The 19,295-nt window shown below is 44.4% G+C and overlaps 2 protein-coding genes across 2 annotated transcripts; one reads left to right on the top strand and one right to left on the bottom strand.

The window, feature by feature from the left end:
- Positions 1 to 765: 765 nt before the first annotated feature.
- On the bottom strand, positions 766 to 5,468 carry GINS3 (GINS complex subunit 3). The gene is made up of 3 exons (XM_055000625.1): positions 5,245 to 5,468; positions 3,616 to 3,849; positions 766 to 1,401 (listed from the first exon to the last, which is right to left on the bottom strand). The coding sequence occupies exons 1-3, from the start codon at positions 5,419 to 5,421 to the stop codon at positions 1,171 to 1,173; spliced, it is 642 nt and encodes a 213-aa protein (XP_054856600.1). The 5' UTR covers positions 5,422 to 5,468; the 3' UTR covers positions 766 to 1,170.
- Positions 5,469 to 5,497: 29 nt separating this feature from the next.
- PRSS54 (serine protease 54) lies at positions 5,498 to 19,286 on the top strand. The gene is made up of 6 exons (XM_055000837.1): positions 5,498 to 5,611; positions 12,280 to 12,340; positions 14,140 to 14,314; positions 16,487 to 16,737; positions 17,923 to 18,038; positions 18,786 to 19,286. The coding sequence occupies exons 1-6, from the start codon at positions 5,498 to 5,500 to the stop codon at positions 19,284 to 19,286; spliced, it is 1,218 nt and encodes a 405-aa protein (XP_054856812.1).
- The last annotated feature ends 9 nt before the right edge of the window (positions 19,287 to 19,295 follow it).

Below are 19,295 nucleotides of genomic sequence, written 5' to 3'. Positions count from 1 at the left end.
TTCTGAAATGTCTTCCTGACAAAACTTAAGATGCATATCAACTTTAATATTTCTCAACCGAACACAACTTGGGAGATGTTTGCATTCAGGCTTGCAAGTTCCAATTCCAATTGCTTTTCAAAATTCAGCTCTAGTCCTCTGTACCCAGGCACAGATTTTGCAGACAATTCTCTCTCCAGGTTTCCATGGCAATGCATCTCCTCCACTGAGACAATAACAGTGCAATCTTAAGCAGAGTTATTTCGTTCTAAAACTACTTAATTTCAACAAAGCTCAACTGGAATAACTTTACGTAGGATTGCACTGTGAGTCAGGTGGCACAGTTAGACTGCTGGAAAACATGATCAAGCCCCAGTGCTAAGCTGGGAGAACCACATACTCCAAAGTTTTGAGCTTTACATCACAGTACGTTACATGCAGGACTTAACTGATAGGATCAACACCCAGCAGCCTGCAGAGCATCTTACTGGCATATACTCCTATAAAGAATTTGGTTCAGGAATCATTTTAGAGAAGCTAGAGAGAATGAAGCACTAGCGGAAGCAGCACTAGCAGAAGTCACTTCTGCGCAGCGCTGAGAAGTTTTGGTTATAGATGCCTACTCCATTCACAAAACTACATTTCAGGGTGATCCTTCTTTAAAGTCAGGACAGTTAAGTTTCTAAGCACAGACGCTGTCAAAGGCATCATCCAGAAACACTAAGAGACACAACAAAACGTCTAGGTACTAACTCCCTTCATAACATAATACAATTTTAATGACGATTAAAACAAAAGAGATGTTTAATGAATTCCCCATTAATTTACACAAATGATTTCCAGAGACATCAAACTCAGTTGTTTTCCTTTGCATTTCTAGACCTCCCTTCCCTAAAGATTAAAACACAACTGGATTAGAATAATTAAAATGCTGATGATTCTACAAGGAGGTCTATGTGCTGCTTGTAGGCAGACAACCATGAAGCAGAAGTGGTCCCATAGATCCTCAGGAGACATACACAAACATGCATCGCAGAATTCTCAGAAATATACTCTGAGCTAATCTCAAGGATGTTACCAGAATGAATTTTAATTCATAGCATAATCATGAGTTTATTTGCATGTCCTTTAACACTGACCATAAACCTTGGCGAACTATCCTGGATGAAAGTTTCATGTTTTTCATACTCTTTAACTGTCCAAGTCAGTAAATTTTCTCTTCCGATAATTCTGGACCAGGCTGGATGCCGTGATCTGAGAGGCCTGACCCATTTCCCAGGACTGGAAGTCATTCAGACCTTTCTGGCCAACTCGAAATAAAACTCTTTCCAACTCATCCAGCCGGGCTACCAATGCAGACGTGTCTTCATTGTAAGCATTCTGGGATGAGTCCATAATACGACGGAAACGGCCGATAAACGTCTAACAAGAGAAACAAAATGACTTAGAATGGAAGAACAGAAAGGGGATTTTACTATAATCTTTCTTTCTAGACAGCAAAGAGTAAAGTAGACAGCAAAAGTAAAGAAGGCAGGGCCAAAACCCAAGAAAACCATGGAAGCTACTTCCAGAGGGGAGGACTCTATCAGTTTTTGGACTTGATTTCAGCACTGAAAATTTAAAAAACAAAACTTCACACAACTAACATACAAAAGTGAAGAAAAATACTCTAAGGATGAAAGGACAACTAACTACTAAGATAGAATCAGAGGACATTAGAGTATGAAGGGAGAGCATGAGGCCTCCTTTTGAAGGGGTGATGGCAGCAGAGTAATTCAGCCTAGAGCCATGGAGGGGATTGTATTCTGCTCCTTTTGGTGCAGGCAATCTTGCCAGCCCAACTGGTGAAGAGCAAAGCATGTGGCTTTAGGTGCATTAGTTCATGCTTTCCCCATGATAGCAAAAACAGGACCAAGAGACTTCGAGAAAGAACTGCATTCTTATCATAAGGTGTTCTTCTTCCTTCTGTGTTTGTGTGCCTTGCAACTCTGCTTTGTACCCAGCATTCCAGAGGCATCCCTCACCACAATCTTGTTAATCCTGTTCATGAACTTCAGCAGTAAAGATTCACCCTTGACTGGGGAGGAGAGAAGAAGGAAAAAAAGAGAGATGGATGGGAAGTTAACTGGGGAACCAGTCACCATGTGGCTGGTGCTGTTGCTCCCCAGAATGGGCATTATTTATGGTTGAAAAATAAAGTCCATCCACCCCCAATTTGTGGACTTCCTCATTGTTGAGTGATACCATACCCCTTGTTCACTTCCTTTCCCTGCAGCAAACTGCCAAGGGAACGGAGGGGCATTTTTTCCACAGGGAAAGAGATGCAGGCATTCCTTTCACAGGCCAAGGTCAAGCAGGTGCAGAGAAATAAGGATTGCTGATTTAGGCTTCTGTCAGAGTGTCTCATTACCCACTGAGAAGGAAGGAGGGGGAAGTACCCCAAAGTCTGCAAACAGTCCTGGGAGAAGATTACCTTGCTTCATTCCCAAGAGGATCAGCAAAACGCACTCCATCCTAACAATCCCACAGGTGAGAAATGTTACGAGGGAGAGAAGAAAAAGCTTCTAGGAGTAGGGAGAAAAAAAAGTTACTCCTAAGTAGGGGTTCAGGAACAGCAAAAGCAGAGCAAAAGAACTGAGAAGGGTCCACCTTGGCAGAAACATCTTCAGATTTCTTTTTCAGCCCCGCCTTCTCCTAGAGAACTTAACCATTTGCTTCAGCTCTCTGGCTGTGTCTACCGGCACAAGCTGAAGTGCTCTTAGCCTGAGGACTGTAGCCTAGAAGCGGAAGGAAGATCTGCTAGCACACAAATAGAGGGAGGGAGCAAGCAAGACCTGTTATGCATTCAGAATCCTGCTTCCCCCCCCCCCATTTGTTTCTACTGCATTTTTACGTTGCAAGCTGCTTTGGGTCCCCACTGGAGAAAAGCAGGATATAAATAATTAAATTAAAGTCAGGAGAGTCCTTGAACCTATCTAAACATCTGGCCTGATGAAATGCAAGAGACGGGGTTTCCCTGGAAGGCTGATATGTAGGGAGAGAGTCCTGCTGTGATCATGAAAGAAGCAGCCAATGAGCCTCCACCGAGTCTATTTGGGATGAGCATAGCCCATGCCGGCTGCTCCAACTCTCTAGTTACTTCTCAATCCTTCCAAAGGCTACTTGGGGGGGGGGGGGAGAGCAACACCTCCCCTTCTTCAGTAGAGCAAAGGAACTGGAGGAGAGAGAGCGGGCTGAAATTTGTATCTCACCATTCTACACACACAAGCAGCCAAACCTAACATTTATAACCAGGACTGAATGTCTGAGATCAAAGGAACATACTTTCAGATTTACACAGACTTCAATCCACTTCACTTTGCCATTTTAAGGAGTTGTTAGAGAAAAAGAAACACTGCACTAGGAAAAGCATGCTGATAGTTCACACAATCTTTTTCTGGGCTCCACAAAATCCCAAACTACACAATTTCCATCATAACAGCACAGACAGCTTGAGTATGCAGTTTGGGTACAGAACATCAGCCTTCAAACGGCAGGATCAGGTAGAATGTAGAGAGGCCAACTGCACAAAACAAAATAGGCAGAGAGAAGACAAAAAGCAGGGTGAGCCATCTTCTGCCAAGTTCAGAGTTTTACCTGCAATATGGTCTGAGCTATTTCAGCATTTTCAGGACTGTCGAAATTCAACAACTGGGAACCAAATCCATAGTAAAAGGGCCCCAGTTTATGCAGGTCAACCACATTGGCATCTGCAGTGAACACCGTCCGCCAGCTCTCCTTGTAAATCTTCGGCAGTTCCACAGAAATAACCCTCCGCTTATTGTCATACAAACCTTTTGCCAGCCAGAGGGGAATTTCCAGCTTTGTACCCTGCATATCCCAGAGTAAGTAAGAAAGAAAAAAGAACAAACAACACAACTCTTAACTATTCTTAATATTACAAGAGCCATACGAACACTGCTTCATCCTCAATTAGACTAGTTTAATCAGTGTCAGTTCTATCTACTCTGATGGGCAACGGTTCTTCAGGGTCACAGGCAGACAACTTTTACATCATGATCGGATCCTTTAGGAGATGGAAGACAACCTGGGACCCTTGGCATGCAAGCCAGATGCCCTATCACTGAGTCACAGCTTCTCCCTAAGTTGCTCTAAAAGCTATCCCTCTAAGTTTATACAGAGATCAGACGACTGGCAGTAGATTCACAACCAAATACACTCCAAGTAATTTTCACACTGCTACACAGTACTCACTAAGATTTGGCTATGTTTTCAGGAGCACATTTACATAGAAATCCACAGTCCTGAAATCAAGGTTTAATTCTCACATCCAGGAGTAGTAACTCCAGTGCAACAGCTGTGATATCAATACGACAGGCTTGAAAACTAGCTTTTTGTCTGCTTCTGTGATGTTTTTGTGGGAGAAATCTCAAGACACCCTCCCTCCTCCCCCAAATGGGGGGAGGGGAGGTAGTTGTGAACTTCCTGCATTGTGCAGGGGGTTGGACTAGATGACCCTGGAGGTTCCTTCCAACCCTATGATTCTAAGAAACCCCTGCATGAAACACATCACAAAGAAGTAAACAGCAAAAACAGACTTTGTAAGCCCCAACAACGCCTGATACCATATCTTGAGTAGGAGACACAACCACAAGAAATTTAAAGGAACAAAGGGAACACAGTCAGTCTTTACTATAGATCCAGAGAAGTTAGCCGTGTTAGTCTGTAGTAGTAAAAATAGAAAAGCGTCCAGTAGCACCTTTAAGACTAACCAACTTTACTGTAGCATAAGCTTTCGAGAATCACGGTTCTCTTCTTCAGATGCATCTGAAGAAGAAAACCGTGATTATCGAAAGCTTATGCTACAGTAAAGTTGGTTAAAGGTGCTACTGGACTCTTATCTAGTCTTTACTATGTGACTTTCATTCATTCATTGTAAACAAAACTGGAATAAACCGCCGTAAACTCAACTTCATTTTCTTCAAACTACTATTCCCATTTAGTGTCTCCAGTTTAAACCCACATCCACGTCTTTTAACTACCGTCCAGGCTACGAAAAAATTCTGCAGCCCCGCCCCTTCCTCCCTCTAACCCCCCCCCCCATTCCAGGAGGCGGACCGTGCTGAGAAGAGCCATTCAGCACGCCGAGCTCAACCGCAACGGCGGTGACTTAACACTTAGGCCACACCCACCCGCCACAAAGCGACGAGAATCCAGCAGGGCAGCCGGGAAATGTAGTTCCTTCCATGCCCCCACCCCCGTTACCTCAGGGACAGAACCGAGGGGCTCGGCCCCGGCTTTTCCCAGAACGGCGGCTAGTCGCGGCAAGGCGGTCTCGGCGCGGCATGGCAGCCTCTCTTGGGACATGAGAATGTCCTCTAAAGAGAGGTAACCCTCCTCGAGGCCGAAGCCCGCTTCCACCGGCACGTAGGCCTCACTCATCGCGCTCCCTCAGCTAGAGCGCGAAGCTGAGGCCCGTGACGTAGAGGTCTGAGCGAGGCCCGCTTGGGGATGGCGCATGCGCAGAGAGAACGAGGTCCGCCGAGGGGAGCGCCTCGATGCTCGTGGCCGGACCGAAGAGGTCGCCTCAGTCAGCCCGCGCTCGGCCGCGAGAGGGCGGGCCGCCCCTTTGGTCTGTTGCCGCGAGAAGCAACAAAAATGATTTTTAAAATGTTCTCCTGCGTTCTTCAGTCAGATTCATAGAAGTCTAGTGACGCCTCAAAGACTTACGGACAGAATTTATTATTCCACCGTAAACTCGCTTCCTCAGAGGCCAGAATAAATTTTGCTAGTCCCTTAGGCGCCACTAGACTGTTTTAATGTTGCAATATCGAGAAAAGAGTGGCGTCCTTTACAATCCTAAACAGAGTTATAGCCTTAAGCCACTGACTTAAGTGGACTTAAAAGAGGAGGAAACTCTTGTTAATGTCACTGTTGCAGCACGAGCTTAAGAATTTCAATAGGTCCGTCCAATCATAGCAAGCTAACATAACATAGTTAACCTACATCATTATCATCATGTTATAATCCACCCTGCTCACTGAGATCCAAGGCAGATTACATATAATCAACACATAGGATATTAACTGAGCAAAGTACAGTAATGAACAAGACATTCAGTGAAAGAGATACCATAGGAGGTAGAAAATTTGAAAAACAAGCATGAAGATGAAAAGCACAACTAATTTACGTGGCATGTTTAGTTAGGCAGAAACTCCCTAGTAAGCACATGTCTCTGTCAGCAAACAGAGACAGTATGCAACAGATAGTGTATAGTCCCTGTCCCTACCAATGCATCTCTCTCAGCTACTTCTTAAGATACAGTCCTATAATCTGGGTAGAAAGCCTTCCTGAATAATTCAGTTTTGCATAGTTTGCGGAAAACCAGGAGAAAGGGAGCTTTCCTGATAAATTTCCTGGTAAATTTTCAGTTTATTTAAATTTTGTGTTTATTTATAGAATATTGCTTGTGTGGTGGTCGTTTGATTGGCCCCTGAGGAAGTGGACCTCACACGAAACAAGCTAATTTTGCTGGCAGCTTGTAGGGCGGGGGGGGGGGGATCCCTTTGGGGCTCCTTCCTGCTTCACTGCTCCACCAACCTGAAAAAGAAGAAACTACAACTACAAAAAAGATATCAATCTAATTGCATTGGAGACCCAGATGGATTTCTGTCTGCTACACCAGACGGATTTCTGTCTGCAACACGGAGAATCATCGTTAAAGACTCTGGAGGGCTTACAAAGTGCACCCCTCTGGACACTGGGTCACTGAATATCACCTTGACGGGTGTATTATGATAAGTCTTGAACATATTGTATGAGAGTTGATCATTATTTTTGTATCAAGTATAGCAATCGAGAAACATTTGCATTAAGTGCATTTAAGAAATATTATTCACTTAATCTTTGTCTACTTTCAGGCAGAGGTCATCCACTAGAGCCATCAGAGCCGTCTCCATCACATAGCCTGGCCTAAAACCAGACTGAAAGGGTCTAAAACTCCAGAATTGTCCAGGAAGGCCAGGAGTTAGTCAGCCATTGTTCTCTCAACCACTTTGCCCAGAAAGGGTAGCAACTGGGCGATATTTGGCTACATCATTTTTGTCTAAGGAGGTTTTTTAAAGTAGTGGGTTGATTACCACCTCCTTGAGAGGATAAGGGAAGGTACCTTGAGTTAGTGACTGATTTACGATAGATATCAAGGACTCCTTTATGTTGTCTTTTCAAAGATTTTAGTAGCTAGGATGGGCCAGGATCCTGAGTACATGTAGTGGCCTTCACAGATTTTAGAATTCTGTCAATATCTGTCACTGTGACTAAGTCAAAATGATTCAGAAATGGACTGGGAGGTGCATTAAGCATTACTTCTGGCTCACCTATATTACAGGTGGCATCTAGATTAGAGCGTATTCAAGCTATTTTATCAGTAAAAAAACTTTGCAAAAGTGTCACAGCTAATTGTCTGCTCTTGAACCAGTGAAGGTTCAGATTTGGGAGTCCAAAGACATCGAGATACTTTAAACCGCTGGGATGGACGTGAATTTGCCAGTGCTAGGGTTGCAGAAAAGTAACGTTTCTTTGCTTCTATCACTACTACTTCATAAGTTCCAATAGGCTCTGTAGCATGCTCTATCCAGTTCTCTTTAGATCCCCCAGCTCTGTGGTGAACCATGGGTCTGGTTTCCTCTGCAAAGGAGGAAGGGCTCAGCAAGGAGCGATCTTGTGAAGAGCTTCAAGGACCTTCAGATTCCATGTTTCCACTGCAGCCTCAATAGAGTCTGAGTTTGGGATTCCAAAATTCCCAGTGCATTTAGGAATCCAGAAAGATCTATGATTTATTTACTTGTTTATAACCCATGTTTCTCCCTGAGACACCCCTGGATTACTAAGTACAGAAAGAGAAAATGCAATAGGGCTAAGTATAAAAAACTGAATGACAGTGCCAGCAACGTGAATGTACAGTATAAGATATACAATGAACAATGCAATGGAAGTAGGAATACAAAACTGGATATGGATCTCAGTCTTTTGGGAACCTTGTGGCACCTTAATGACTAATATTTTATTCTGGCACAAACGTTCATGGGCTAGAGCCCACATTGTCAAATGCATGTCTGATGAGTGAGAACCCACTACACGCATCCCACAGAAATGGACCCTATTCCAGGCAGTGGCTTTCATTGGATCCTAATAAACATCAGTCTAGTGGCTAACAAGATTTTATTATGGCACAAACTTTCATAGACTGGAGCCCACTGTATCAGATGCATGCAATATTGGCAGAAAAATGCAGTCAGAATTACAAACAGAAAGGGGCGGGGGGGGGAGATTTGCTGTGAATCCCATTGTCACTCGTTCTGATGTGACTTTGCTGGGCCACATGGAACTGCAAAATCAGTGAAATAACTCCCCTCTCATGTAGTTTTCATGCAAGAAAATGGCATTAGGGGGAGGGCAGGAGCCTCCCCCTGCGGCACTGTTCTGAGCTCAGTGCATACACATGTAGAAACATATCATCTAACAAGACCCCCTGTCTGTGGTTCTGTGGCAGAGCATCTAGTTTGTATACAGAAGCCCCAGGTTGAGTCTCCAGCCTCACCAATTAAAAGAATCAAACGCAGAGTGATATAAAAGACCCCTCATCCTGAGATTCTGTGAAGATTCTGCCAAGTACAGCAGGCAGGTGTACTTGGCCTTAATAGACCAATGGTCCAACTTCATATAAAGCAGATTAAATAAGGGGCTGTAGCGCCGTAGTAGAGCATTTGCTTCACATACTGGAGGTGCCAGGATCAATCCATAGCATCTCCAGTTTTTCAGAAAAATGATCCGGTAGGAGTTGATATAAAAGATCAGAGTAGACAAGAAGACTGACCCTAATAGACCAATGATCTGACTTGGTATAAGGCAGCTAGCTGTATGGTACTGTTTTAATTAAAATAATAAAAATTAAGTTACTGAAACTAATATTGTTGTAATAAGATTTCAAAAGTCCCGCAAAAGAACAGGAGATAAAATCCAAGTACAAAGTAAGAAATCTACTAAGAGTGGGTGAACAGAGGACTTCCTCCTAACCACTAATGAACTGTCAAAGTCGGATGATTTCAATTCTAATTGATGCAGGTAGGAGGCTTGGCTCCTTCCCAGCCATCAGCAGAGACTAAATCAGCACAGAAGTGGCTGGCACCTGCTCTTGGTTTTAAAGAAGAGAACAATTTTTTTTTTTTTTGAAAAATTTTTATTGGGTTAGAATCCATTATTTCCACATTTACATTCAATTTTCCCCAATTTTTTCATCTCTAACCCCCTCCCTTTCCCCCCCTTTTTGTTGACTTCCAACAGCTTTCTAACCCTTTGTCCCCTTTCCCTTAATTTTATTAGCTTCCTCTCTCTAAAACAAATATATATTCTCCGTTATTCTAAGCAGTACATCCTTAACTATTTTTAACATTGTATGCCCAAACTGTAAGTCTTTGTTTCCATCTTAAACAATTTATCCCAATTTTTCAATTTCAGATATTTCTATATATCATAAACCATATAGATCATACATTCATTTATATCAAACAATTTGACTTATTCTCTATATATTACTCATTCTATCTTTTTATAATAGTTCTATATATCTCTCCTCACGTAGTCAATCAATTTGACCCATCTGTATCTTCAGACATTCAGTTTGGTACAAAACTTATCAGAAAGAAAGAAAATATTGTTAGTTAATCAATCCTTATATTTAGTCCTTATAATTAATTATTTTCTCTATGTTCTGTTTGTTAACCTATATATATCTATATATATGTCAATCTATTAATCTGACTGCTTATTAATTCACAAAGAAGAGAACAAATTTTGATGGTTTAGTGCTGCTACGTACCACTACAAAAGTGAGAAGCCAGAAGGAGGGGTGATCAAGATAACGCATGCTATGGTTGTTGTGGGTTTTCCGGGCTGTATTGCCGTGGTCTTGGCATTGTAGTTCCTGACGTTTCGCCAGCAGCTGTGGCTGGCATCTTCAGAGGTGTAGCACCAAAAGACAGAGATCTCTCACTGACTCTGTCTTTTGGTGCTACACCTCTGAAGATGCCAGCCACAGCTGCTGGCGAAACGTCAGGAACTACAATGCCAAGACCACGGCAATACAGCCCGGAAAACCCACAACAACCATCGTTCTCCGGCCGTGAAAGCCTTCGACAATACATATAACACATGCTGCGTTGTATCATCCTAAGGGGAAGCATCAGCTGATACCCTCCTCAAAGACCCAGCTATCTAAAGTAAACTTCCCTCTCCCAACCAACAACAAGGTGTTTCCATCTTCACCACATTGATCCGGACATTCATCCACTCTCTTGGGGACCATGTGAGATGGTTGGAGACTATTTCCTCTCTTGGTGGAAGTGTCCCAAAGTCCAACTTTATTGGGACTCAATTATTGTACAAATTTTAAAAGGTAACTAGATACATAAACATCCTGAAACAATCCTCTTGAGTCTTTGGGAAGATCTCATGAATGATTCCTATCAGAAAAAAACTGATTTTTACTATGCTCTCTGCTGCAAAACTGTTAGCACCATCCTGGGGAAAAAGAGAACATACCATCTATATCAAACTGGTACAAGAAACTATGGGATGTCTTTGTTACGGACAAAACCTCAGACCGTTTTCAATCTATAGAAAACCCATACTACCAGTTTATGTTTTTTGGGCAATGGCTATCTTTTTTAAGCTACACAAACACCACAGAACAATCATATATCTCTGATCCATATGTCTACAGTTTTGTTAGCTTAACTTGATATGCTATATTATGAGTGGTGACGTTAATGTTAGTCTTCAGGTAATATATACTTTTTCATGACATGTTCATTCTCTTTGTACTGTAGATAGTTTGTAATGTTTTTTTTAAATTGTTAATTTGTAAAGTTGGAGGGGTAGTTGTATAAATAAAGACTTTTTTTAAAAAAACCAAAAAACAAAGTGTTGGCAGGCTCTGCTAAAGATCACAGCATGAGCTAGCTAGAGAGGCGAGACGGCTAAGAAGACCCATCCCTGGCACACACAAAAAATGGAGAAATAGGTTATAGGGAAGTTTGATGTTGGGAAGGGGATCAAATCCCTCCCATACTCCTGCTTTCTTCTCACAACTCCTGGGAAAGGGCCTTTCTACATATGTCCTTTGACTTGTATGAGCCTGTCCATAGAGCTGAATTAGTATAGAAAGAGACACCAAGTGAACGTCTTCTTGACAAATGGGAAAGGACGTGGTGGTGAAGCGATGAAGGACAATCTGAAGGAATTGCAAGCACCGTGGCAACCATGACCTAATATTGACTTGTGATGTAGTGCCAGGCTTGGCAGGACACACACGGCATGGCACACCCAATAATGGCAGGAAGGCAGGCATCACAAGGCCAGGCAGAGAATCCTGTGGTATAAGAAGGCATACAAATCTGGGGTTGCTGTGAGCAGAACACCTTGGAGATGGAGCTGGGGGAGCTGGCAGGAAGGGATAAAGCAAGAATAATAGAATGGAATTTCTAGGAAGGCTAAGTAATCCAGAACAGCACTTCAGAACAACAGAACCTCTCTTCACTTCCTCCTGTTTATACTGGTTGCCACGAGCAATTTATCCTTCAACCTAGTAGGGGAGGAGAGACACTTCTTCCGATTAAGCCACACCATTACAATTAGAGCAGACCACAGTGAACGTAGCATCTAAATGTTCTGCCTTCACACTCACCCACCCCACCCACAATTGGCTGGCCCCCCAAGTTACCCCTGCACATTTATCTGGGAAGCCTGTGCGCTGCAGAGAATTCTGGGGCACATTCTGGCACGCAGGCTGAGCAATGTTTGGCTCTTGTCAGAACGCCTAGTTCTTCATCCATTGGAACTGAAAGCATGACCTATCACACCCCCAAAGTTTCCCTGTGGCTTACTGAGGAGGATTGGCAATGAGTGGTCAGCTGTCTTCTGCAGGAATTGGTCTGCGATTACTTCTCTTTGAGGAACCTCAAAATCTCAAGAAAGTCCAGGGAGTCAAAGAACTCATTTTGAAAAGTTCTATAAAGGAGCACACACTTTGTGTGTTGCTGTTTGGCTGTGTAATGGGTAAATAAAGGATTTCAGGGTAGTGGGGAGGAGAAATGTCCCCTAGAAAAAGGGCAGCGCCTTTTTGGATTATTCCCTTCCTGCTGCACCAGTCCTGGGAGGATAGTTCGCCCCGGTTGACAGAAGAATAGGCAAAAGGATTAGGGCGTACCTGGGTCAACTCTGAATCCTGCCTCTCTTTGACAGGGATGCCATGTGGGAGGCCTGTTTCTTCTGTGCCTTTCTATCCTACACTATGCTCAAGCTGGTGAGTGAAATGACTGGCGTTTTAGTATTTTTGTTCATCCAAAAGACATCTTTCTGAACTCTGGGGATAGATGGAGAGGTGGAGACAAAGCCCTCGGGAAGGAACTGGGGAGAAGGTAGCCGAGATGAGGACCCAAGCAGAGATGTGGGCACATGTGGAAATCCGTAATAATTATGCCAGAATTTATAAACCAAACATTCAAACAATGCAGTTTCAAGGCATGGAGCAAATCAGATAAACGTGTCCACTTAGCACTGATCTCAATGACAGATGCAGTAGTATTTCCCAGAAATTAGATGTGAAAGTGCTTTACAGTGGTTAGAGTGTTAGACTAGCATCTGAGAAACCCAGGTTCAAATCTTCACTCTGCCACGAAAGCTTTCTGGGTGACTTTGGGCCAGTCACACATTCTTAAACTAACCGTCCCTCACAGGACGGTTGTGAGGATAAATTGGGGAAAAGCTACTTTGGGTCCCAGTTGAGGAGAAACATGGGGTATACATGAAATAAACAAACACGGTCCCCCATGTGGATGATGAAGTAGAACAGTGGGGCCTCCCAAAGACAAGATGGGGAACTCTCTGGATATGCAGGAACAAATTACTTTTATAATTGACCAAAAGGGAAAAAAGTCAAGCTGCTTGATAAGGATTGAAAAGGCTCCAGAAGGGAATAGTTCTGAATATAACCAAGCAGGGCTTTTTTTCTGGGAAAAGAGGTGGTGGAACTCAGGACCACACAATGATGTCACTTTGGGTCAGCTGGAACAAGGGGGGAGTTTTTTAAAGTTTAAATCACCCTCGGTGAAAATGGTCACATGGCCGGTGGCCCTGCCCCCTGATCTCCAGGCAGAGGGGAGTTTAGATTGCCCTCCGTGCCACTCCAGCGGCGCGTAGGGCAATCTAAACTCCCCTCTGCCTGGAGATCAGGGGGCAGGGCCACCGGCCATGTGACCATTTTCAAGAGGTGCCGGAACTCCGTTCCACCGCGTTCCAGCTGAAAAAAAGCCCTGTAACCAAGTGTCATGGGGTGTTGGTGGTAGTGATAGAAATACCAGCCTGCTCAAAACCCCGAGATCTTGGAGAATCTTGCAGGGGCAGATGTGGGGATGGAGTGGGATTTCCAAATTATTTTCCCTTGCCACAATTCCTTAATTGCTCCAGATAACTTTAATCTCAACTCAGCTGTAGTCAGTCTGCCAAGACAACTCACTGAACTTTGTGAAAAAGCAGGGACATGAGCGTCCAAGGCTAAACCAAATGATGTATTCACATGCCAATTTTGGGGTGGTGGTGGATATTCTTATATCACATCAACGGGGACCAAATATACGGCAGCTAGTCCCATGTTGGGCTAGTATCTTTTCAATTTTTATTCCACTTCTCCTCCAAGGAGCAGCTTTGCATATGACTCTCACTGCCTCCATTTTATCCAAACAACAACCCTGCAAGTTAGATTAGACTGAATAAGGGTGCCTGGCCCAAGGTCACTCAGCGAGTTCTATGGCTGAGATGGAATTTGAATTCAGATCCTCCTTGTTCTAGTTCAACCACTATGCCACAATGGTAAAGCCATTCTCCCCATAGGCTATTACAAGTCCCATATCTACCATAGACTTCTGTAGCCATGATTGGAGATTCCTTTCTTTTCAAGAGCTTTCTTTCAACATGAGGTGTGGTTGCTCCTGTGTTGGAGGATTTCTTCAATATAAAGAAGGGAAAAGGGTGAAGGACCTGTGGAGATTAAGGCAGACTCAGTTGGTTCACGAGAATTCATGTGCTGCTTCTTCCTCTTCGTAGATGCAGACTGTGGACCACGGGTTGCAGCCCTCCTAGGTTCCAAGCAAGATGTTACCTCTGCAGGTGAATTCCCTTGGGTGGTGTCCCTGCGTGATTTCTATAACAATCACATTGCCATGGGATGTATCCTGAGCCAGTACTGGATAATCAGTGTGGCTGCCAGTTTTCAGAACAGGTAGGTGAAGGATTCTGTGCAAACAACACACACACTCAGCTGACTCATGGTGGCCAATGGGGTCCAGTTGCCTTAAGTAATTAACAATAGTTCTTACAGTATGATGTTATCCTAAGCTGAACATCGATAGGAAAATCACTGCTGAATCTCCTTTGCCACCAGCATGAAGCGTTATACTGACATTTTAGGACTGTTTTGCTGGTGGAACTCAAAGAGACATTACTTGTGAAAGCAGCACCCACACACACACATTCTGGGGCTAGCATGGATGGCAGGTGCACCACACACATTCTGGGGTTTAGTACTTTTCAGTCCAAATTTATGGTTGCTATCCAGACTTGTACAAAACGGGCTTTGCTTTGCAGCTGCATTTATGTCTCCTAGACATGTGGTCTAGCCTTTCTCTCATCTCTCATGAGGTTAGCTGCTGTGCATTTTTTCTTATGGGAAGGATAACCATAAGAAAAGATAACCATCCCTGTTCCTTGCAGCTTGTTTTTCTCCCAGAGTCTCTAATATGAATGTGTCATGTACGATAAATGATTTTCATGGCCTGAAGGACTCCTTGCACCCACAGTAGGCCCTTTGTATATATGACCCTTGGAAGGGTGCTCTAAGCAGCATACTTGTGCATTGTGAGTGGGAGAAGGCTCTACAATTTCATCCTAGCATTTCAGCAGTTGCTAGATATTGATTGGTACCTTTAATATCCAAGGTTAAGATCATGAGTAACCAACATATGTGCAGTTGGTAATGGAACAGTTGACAGTGTTATGTTAAATTTTTGTTTCTAATGCAACCCCCCCCCCCTACTTCTTTTTTCCTCTGGGGAAAACATTCAAGCTCTTCATACATTTCCTCCAGGAGGGCAAACAGTTTCCTGGAAACTGAGAAACAGTGCAGGGAAAGATCATGGCTATTTGTCCATTTAAACTGCCGTCAAGTCACTGCAGACTTATGGCGACCCCGAGGCTTTTCAAGGCAAGAGATGATCAGAGGTAGTTTGCTATTGCCTGCCTCTGCATAGCAACCCTGGACATCCTTGACTGTCTCCCATCCAAGAACAAAGCAGGACCAACTTTGTTTAACTTCTGAGATCTGACAAGACGGAGATCTGTAAGACGGAGCTGTTCTGCCAGGTGTATGGTTGATGCTGGGTCGGGCCGGCCGAATAGGGTAGAATGGAGCCCTCCCTATCAGAACATCCACCTCCAAACTTTTAAATGCTTAATTATCTTTCGTGACGGTGGAAATGGTTTGGTTGAATTATTTTAGTGCTGTGCTGTATTTGTATTTTTAAATATTTATATTGTATTTATTGTGTTTTAACTGTACATTTTATGCATAAATGTAATCCACCCTGAGCCTGCCAATGTGGGGAGGGTGGAATAGAAATTGAAACAAACAAACAAATAAAGATCAGGCTAGCCTGGGCCATCCAGGTTATGGCTATTTACCATTAATTTTTTTAAAAAATTAAGATTAAGAGATCATCCAGCATCTTGTCTATTCCGTGCCCCCCCCCCCATTATTTTTACTTAAGGTCAGGTTACACAAGTGAGGAGATACTTGCATAAACACCATGTATTTCTACTCTGACAACTCCTCAGCAACTTGATTCTTGCCTTCTGTGTGGCTGAGGTCCTATTCTGTACTGCAAGCAGTAGAGGACCAGAACAAAACTGGCACGGTTGCTTTGATGCAGAAAACAGCAGCTGAAACTTTTTATGGCATGGAAAGCATCAGCGTCACCGACTATGGCCTGCTGTTCAAGGGCCAGTGGAAAAGGTGGCAATTTTCGCAAGCCCAGAATTCTAGAATTTCTTGTATGCAAAGGGGAAGGAGCGAGTTTGCTGCCCTTGCCAAACTTGACTTAGGAGAGCCACTTGATTGCATCCTCAATTTGGAATTTTATTTCCCATTACAGTTTTTTCTTTTTTATAATTTCTGTTCTGAGGACAAATGTTCAGTAGGCGATGCTTCACCCATCACTGTTCCTCTGTGCTGAGGGAAGTGGAACGTGTCCCTCATGCAGTATTCGTGCAAGGCACAAGCACTCTGCTAGAAATCCAAGGCAGAGTAGGTTGGAAGCAACACTCTGGGGTCGTGGGCCCCGGAGCAATGTCTTTGGCTAACTCTGCGCTCTTTTGCTCATACTCTCTTTGGTTCCAGGAGCCAGATTTTTGCTGTGCCGGAAGTCACAGGTCAGAAGAGCAGCAGAAGCACTCCCTTCCCTATCAGCGCCATCTTCCTCCCTGAAGACTTCGATGAACTCACTCTTGCCCACAACATTGGCCTTTTGAAGGTGGCTGACCCCCTCGAATTCAGTGAGACCGTGCAGCCCATCTGTTTCCCCCACGAAGACTTTCCCACCAACGCTCTGAAGAGCTGTGTGGTTGCAGGCTGGCGGAATCCTCGTGCGGGTAAGCAACTTTCTCTTGGCAGGTGCCACTCAGGAGTCCAAGCAGATGGCCATTGGACACATCCTTTTAAAACATTTTTATCCTTTCTTTCTTATGAAGAGCCCATTATGCCCGTTTTTACCTTTATAGTCAATAAAGGCCCTCATGCCAACACGATGTGTATTTCTATGTAAAAATGCTCCCTCTGAACAGCAGGTGCCCCATTTGACCTCTTACCAAACTAGATGACCATTAATCTAATTTAAGCTCATGGGTGGTGTGGAACACTTTCTCTTAGAAATAAGACCAGCAGGCTAGTGAGACCATGCATTTTACCAGTCTCCTCACAGGTAACTGGCATGAGCTACTCCCCTCTCTGAGCCTCTGACAGACAGGGCAGCTTTTGGCGTAATTGGTGCCCCAGAACCAGGTCTCAGCTGCAACTTGAAAGGTGCACTTTGTTCACTTGACAATTGTTCACAATTGTTCACAATGACAGATCTTAATAGGATCCTGACACCTATGTAAGCCACTACTTGTGCGCTCAATCCTTGCCCATCTTGACTGTTAAAATCAAGTAAGGACTACATTAGTGAACCACTGAGGTCTATTGTAAATCAACTGCTAACTCAGGGCACCTTCTCCCGACCACTCAAACAGGCAGTTATCCATCCACTAATTTTTTAAAAATCCCTAGACAAAACGGATCTGTAGTCTGCCCTTTCTCTAATCTGCCCTTTCTGGGCAAAGCGATTGAGAGAGCAGCAGCTGACCACTCCAAGTCTTCTTGGATAACCCTGGATAGCTCTGGACCCTTTCCAGTCTGGATTCAGACCAGGGCATGGGACTGAGACGGCACTAGTAGCATCAGTAGATGATCACCATCTGAATATAGACAAAGGCCGTGCCTCCTTACTGCTCCTCCTGGATCTGCCTGCAGCCTTTGACACAGTAGACCATGACATCCCGTTGAGGCGTTTAGAAACAGAAGTGGGCATCAAAGGAAGTGCCCTGGACTGGTTTAAATAATTTATCTTGGAATGGACTCAACTCAAAGGGTTGCCGTCAGAGATCAGGTATCTCTTGTAATCTGCCTTGAGTCTCAGTGAGAAAGGCAGTCTAGAAATGACATAAACACATTAACATAAATCAATAAAACCTGGAATCCCCAGTTCTCCTCACTCCTTGATCTCTTTGTCCAGACAGGACGTGGCTCTCTGATGAAGCTCCCTGTGGAAGATATTGACCCCTGTCCTCTGAAAAGAACCATGACTACCGAGTGTTCCAGTCACAGGGAAGGGGACGACGCAGTGGGATGCCTGGTGAGGAAGCCACGGGCAGGGGCTCATCTGACGGAGCAGCCTTAGCCCCCAGTATAGTTTAACCAAGGCGATTTGGTAACAGAACCAGCAGTAAAAATGCAGCAAGAGATGACGTTTTTATGCTGCAAACGCATTCTATTTTGGCAACTCTAGAACAGGCCATTGCGTTGAAACGTTCCGTCCTTTTAATAGGGCGGCCTATCTTTTGCGAGTGGAGGCAGGAGAGGGCCCAGCCATCCCCAAGTGGTGCTCGTCAGACACGGAAGACATGAGCATTCCGCAAAAGACAGTGCTGGGTGTGAACCGAGGGTCTGTCGAAGGTTCAAAGGTGATCTCGGGATTGTATCCTCAGATGCACCTGGGAACTTTGTACCTGAGTTGGCTGTATGGAGGAATAAACCAGGGAAGAGTACAAGTCTGGATCAAGGGATCCCATTAATAATAATATTTGGTTTATATACTGCCCTTCAGGTCCACTTAACACTCACTCAGAGCAGTTAACAAAGTATGTCATTATTACCCCCACAACAATCACCTTGCGAGGTGGGTGAGGCTGAGAGAGCTCTGAGAAGCTGTGAATGACCCAAGGTCACCCAGCTGGCTTCGAGCGGAGGAGTGGGGAATCCAACCCGGCTAGAATCCCGCTGCTCTTAATGACCACGCCAAACCACTTGTGAATGTTAAATGATCTGCTTTCAGGGGAAGGCCCCTTGGAGAGCTTTATTACCTGCCTTTTCTCTTTCAAAGGGGGACCCGGGCAACCCTCTCATGTGCCAAGCAACGGAAACAGGCCACTGGCTGCTGAAAGGAGTACTGACTGAGGGAGGCACCAGATGCTACGGTCCATTCCTCTACACCAGGCTGTCCCATTACAGCGACTGGATTGTAACCACCACAGCAAAAGGAGGAGCTCCCATCTATCCCACCCTTGGCAGGAGAGACTTTGCCGTCCGGACTCCAGCGGAGGAGCCCAGGGGAGTACTGGAACCCTTTCTAGACAGCAGAGTTCTTAATTTCTCAAAGGCTTCAGAAGATCATCCTCTCAGTTCTGATGCAGAGCCACAGGAGGGGAGTGCAGAAGAATTTTTAGATGGGCCAGCTAGGCCACAGGGCAAATCTCTTCCAGTCTACTATGATTATTACAGTGGTGAGCAGCTCCCCATTTCCACAGCAAACAGAGGTCAGCCCCATGGGCTGCTCACTGTCAGCTTCTTGCTTCATCTCCTGACTTGCTCAATGACTGCTTGAGTGAGTGGC

This window comes from Eublepharis macularius, chromosome 16, assembly GCF_028583425.1.
Source record: "Eublepharis macularius isolate TG4126 chromosome 16, MPM_Emac_v1.0, whole genome shotgun sequence".
Lineage (NCBI taxonomy): Eukaryota > Metazoa > Chordata > Lepidosauria > Squamata > Eublepharidae > Eublepharis > Eublepharis macularius.
This window is presented reverse-complemented; position numbering and strand designations above follow the sequence as displayed.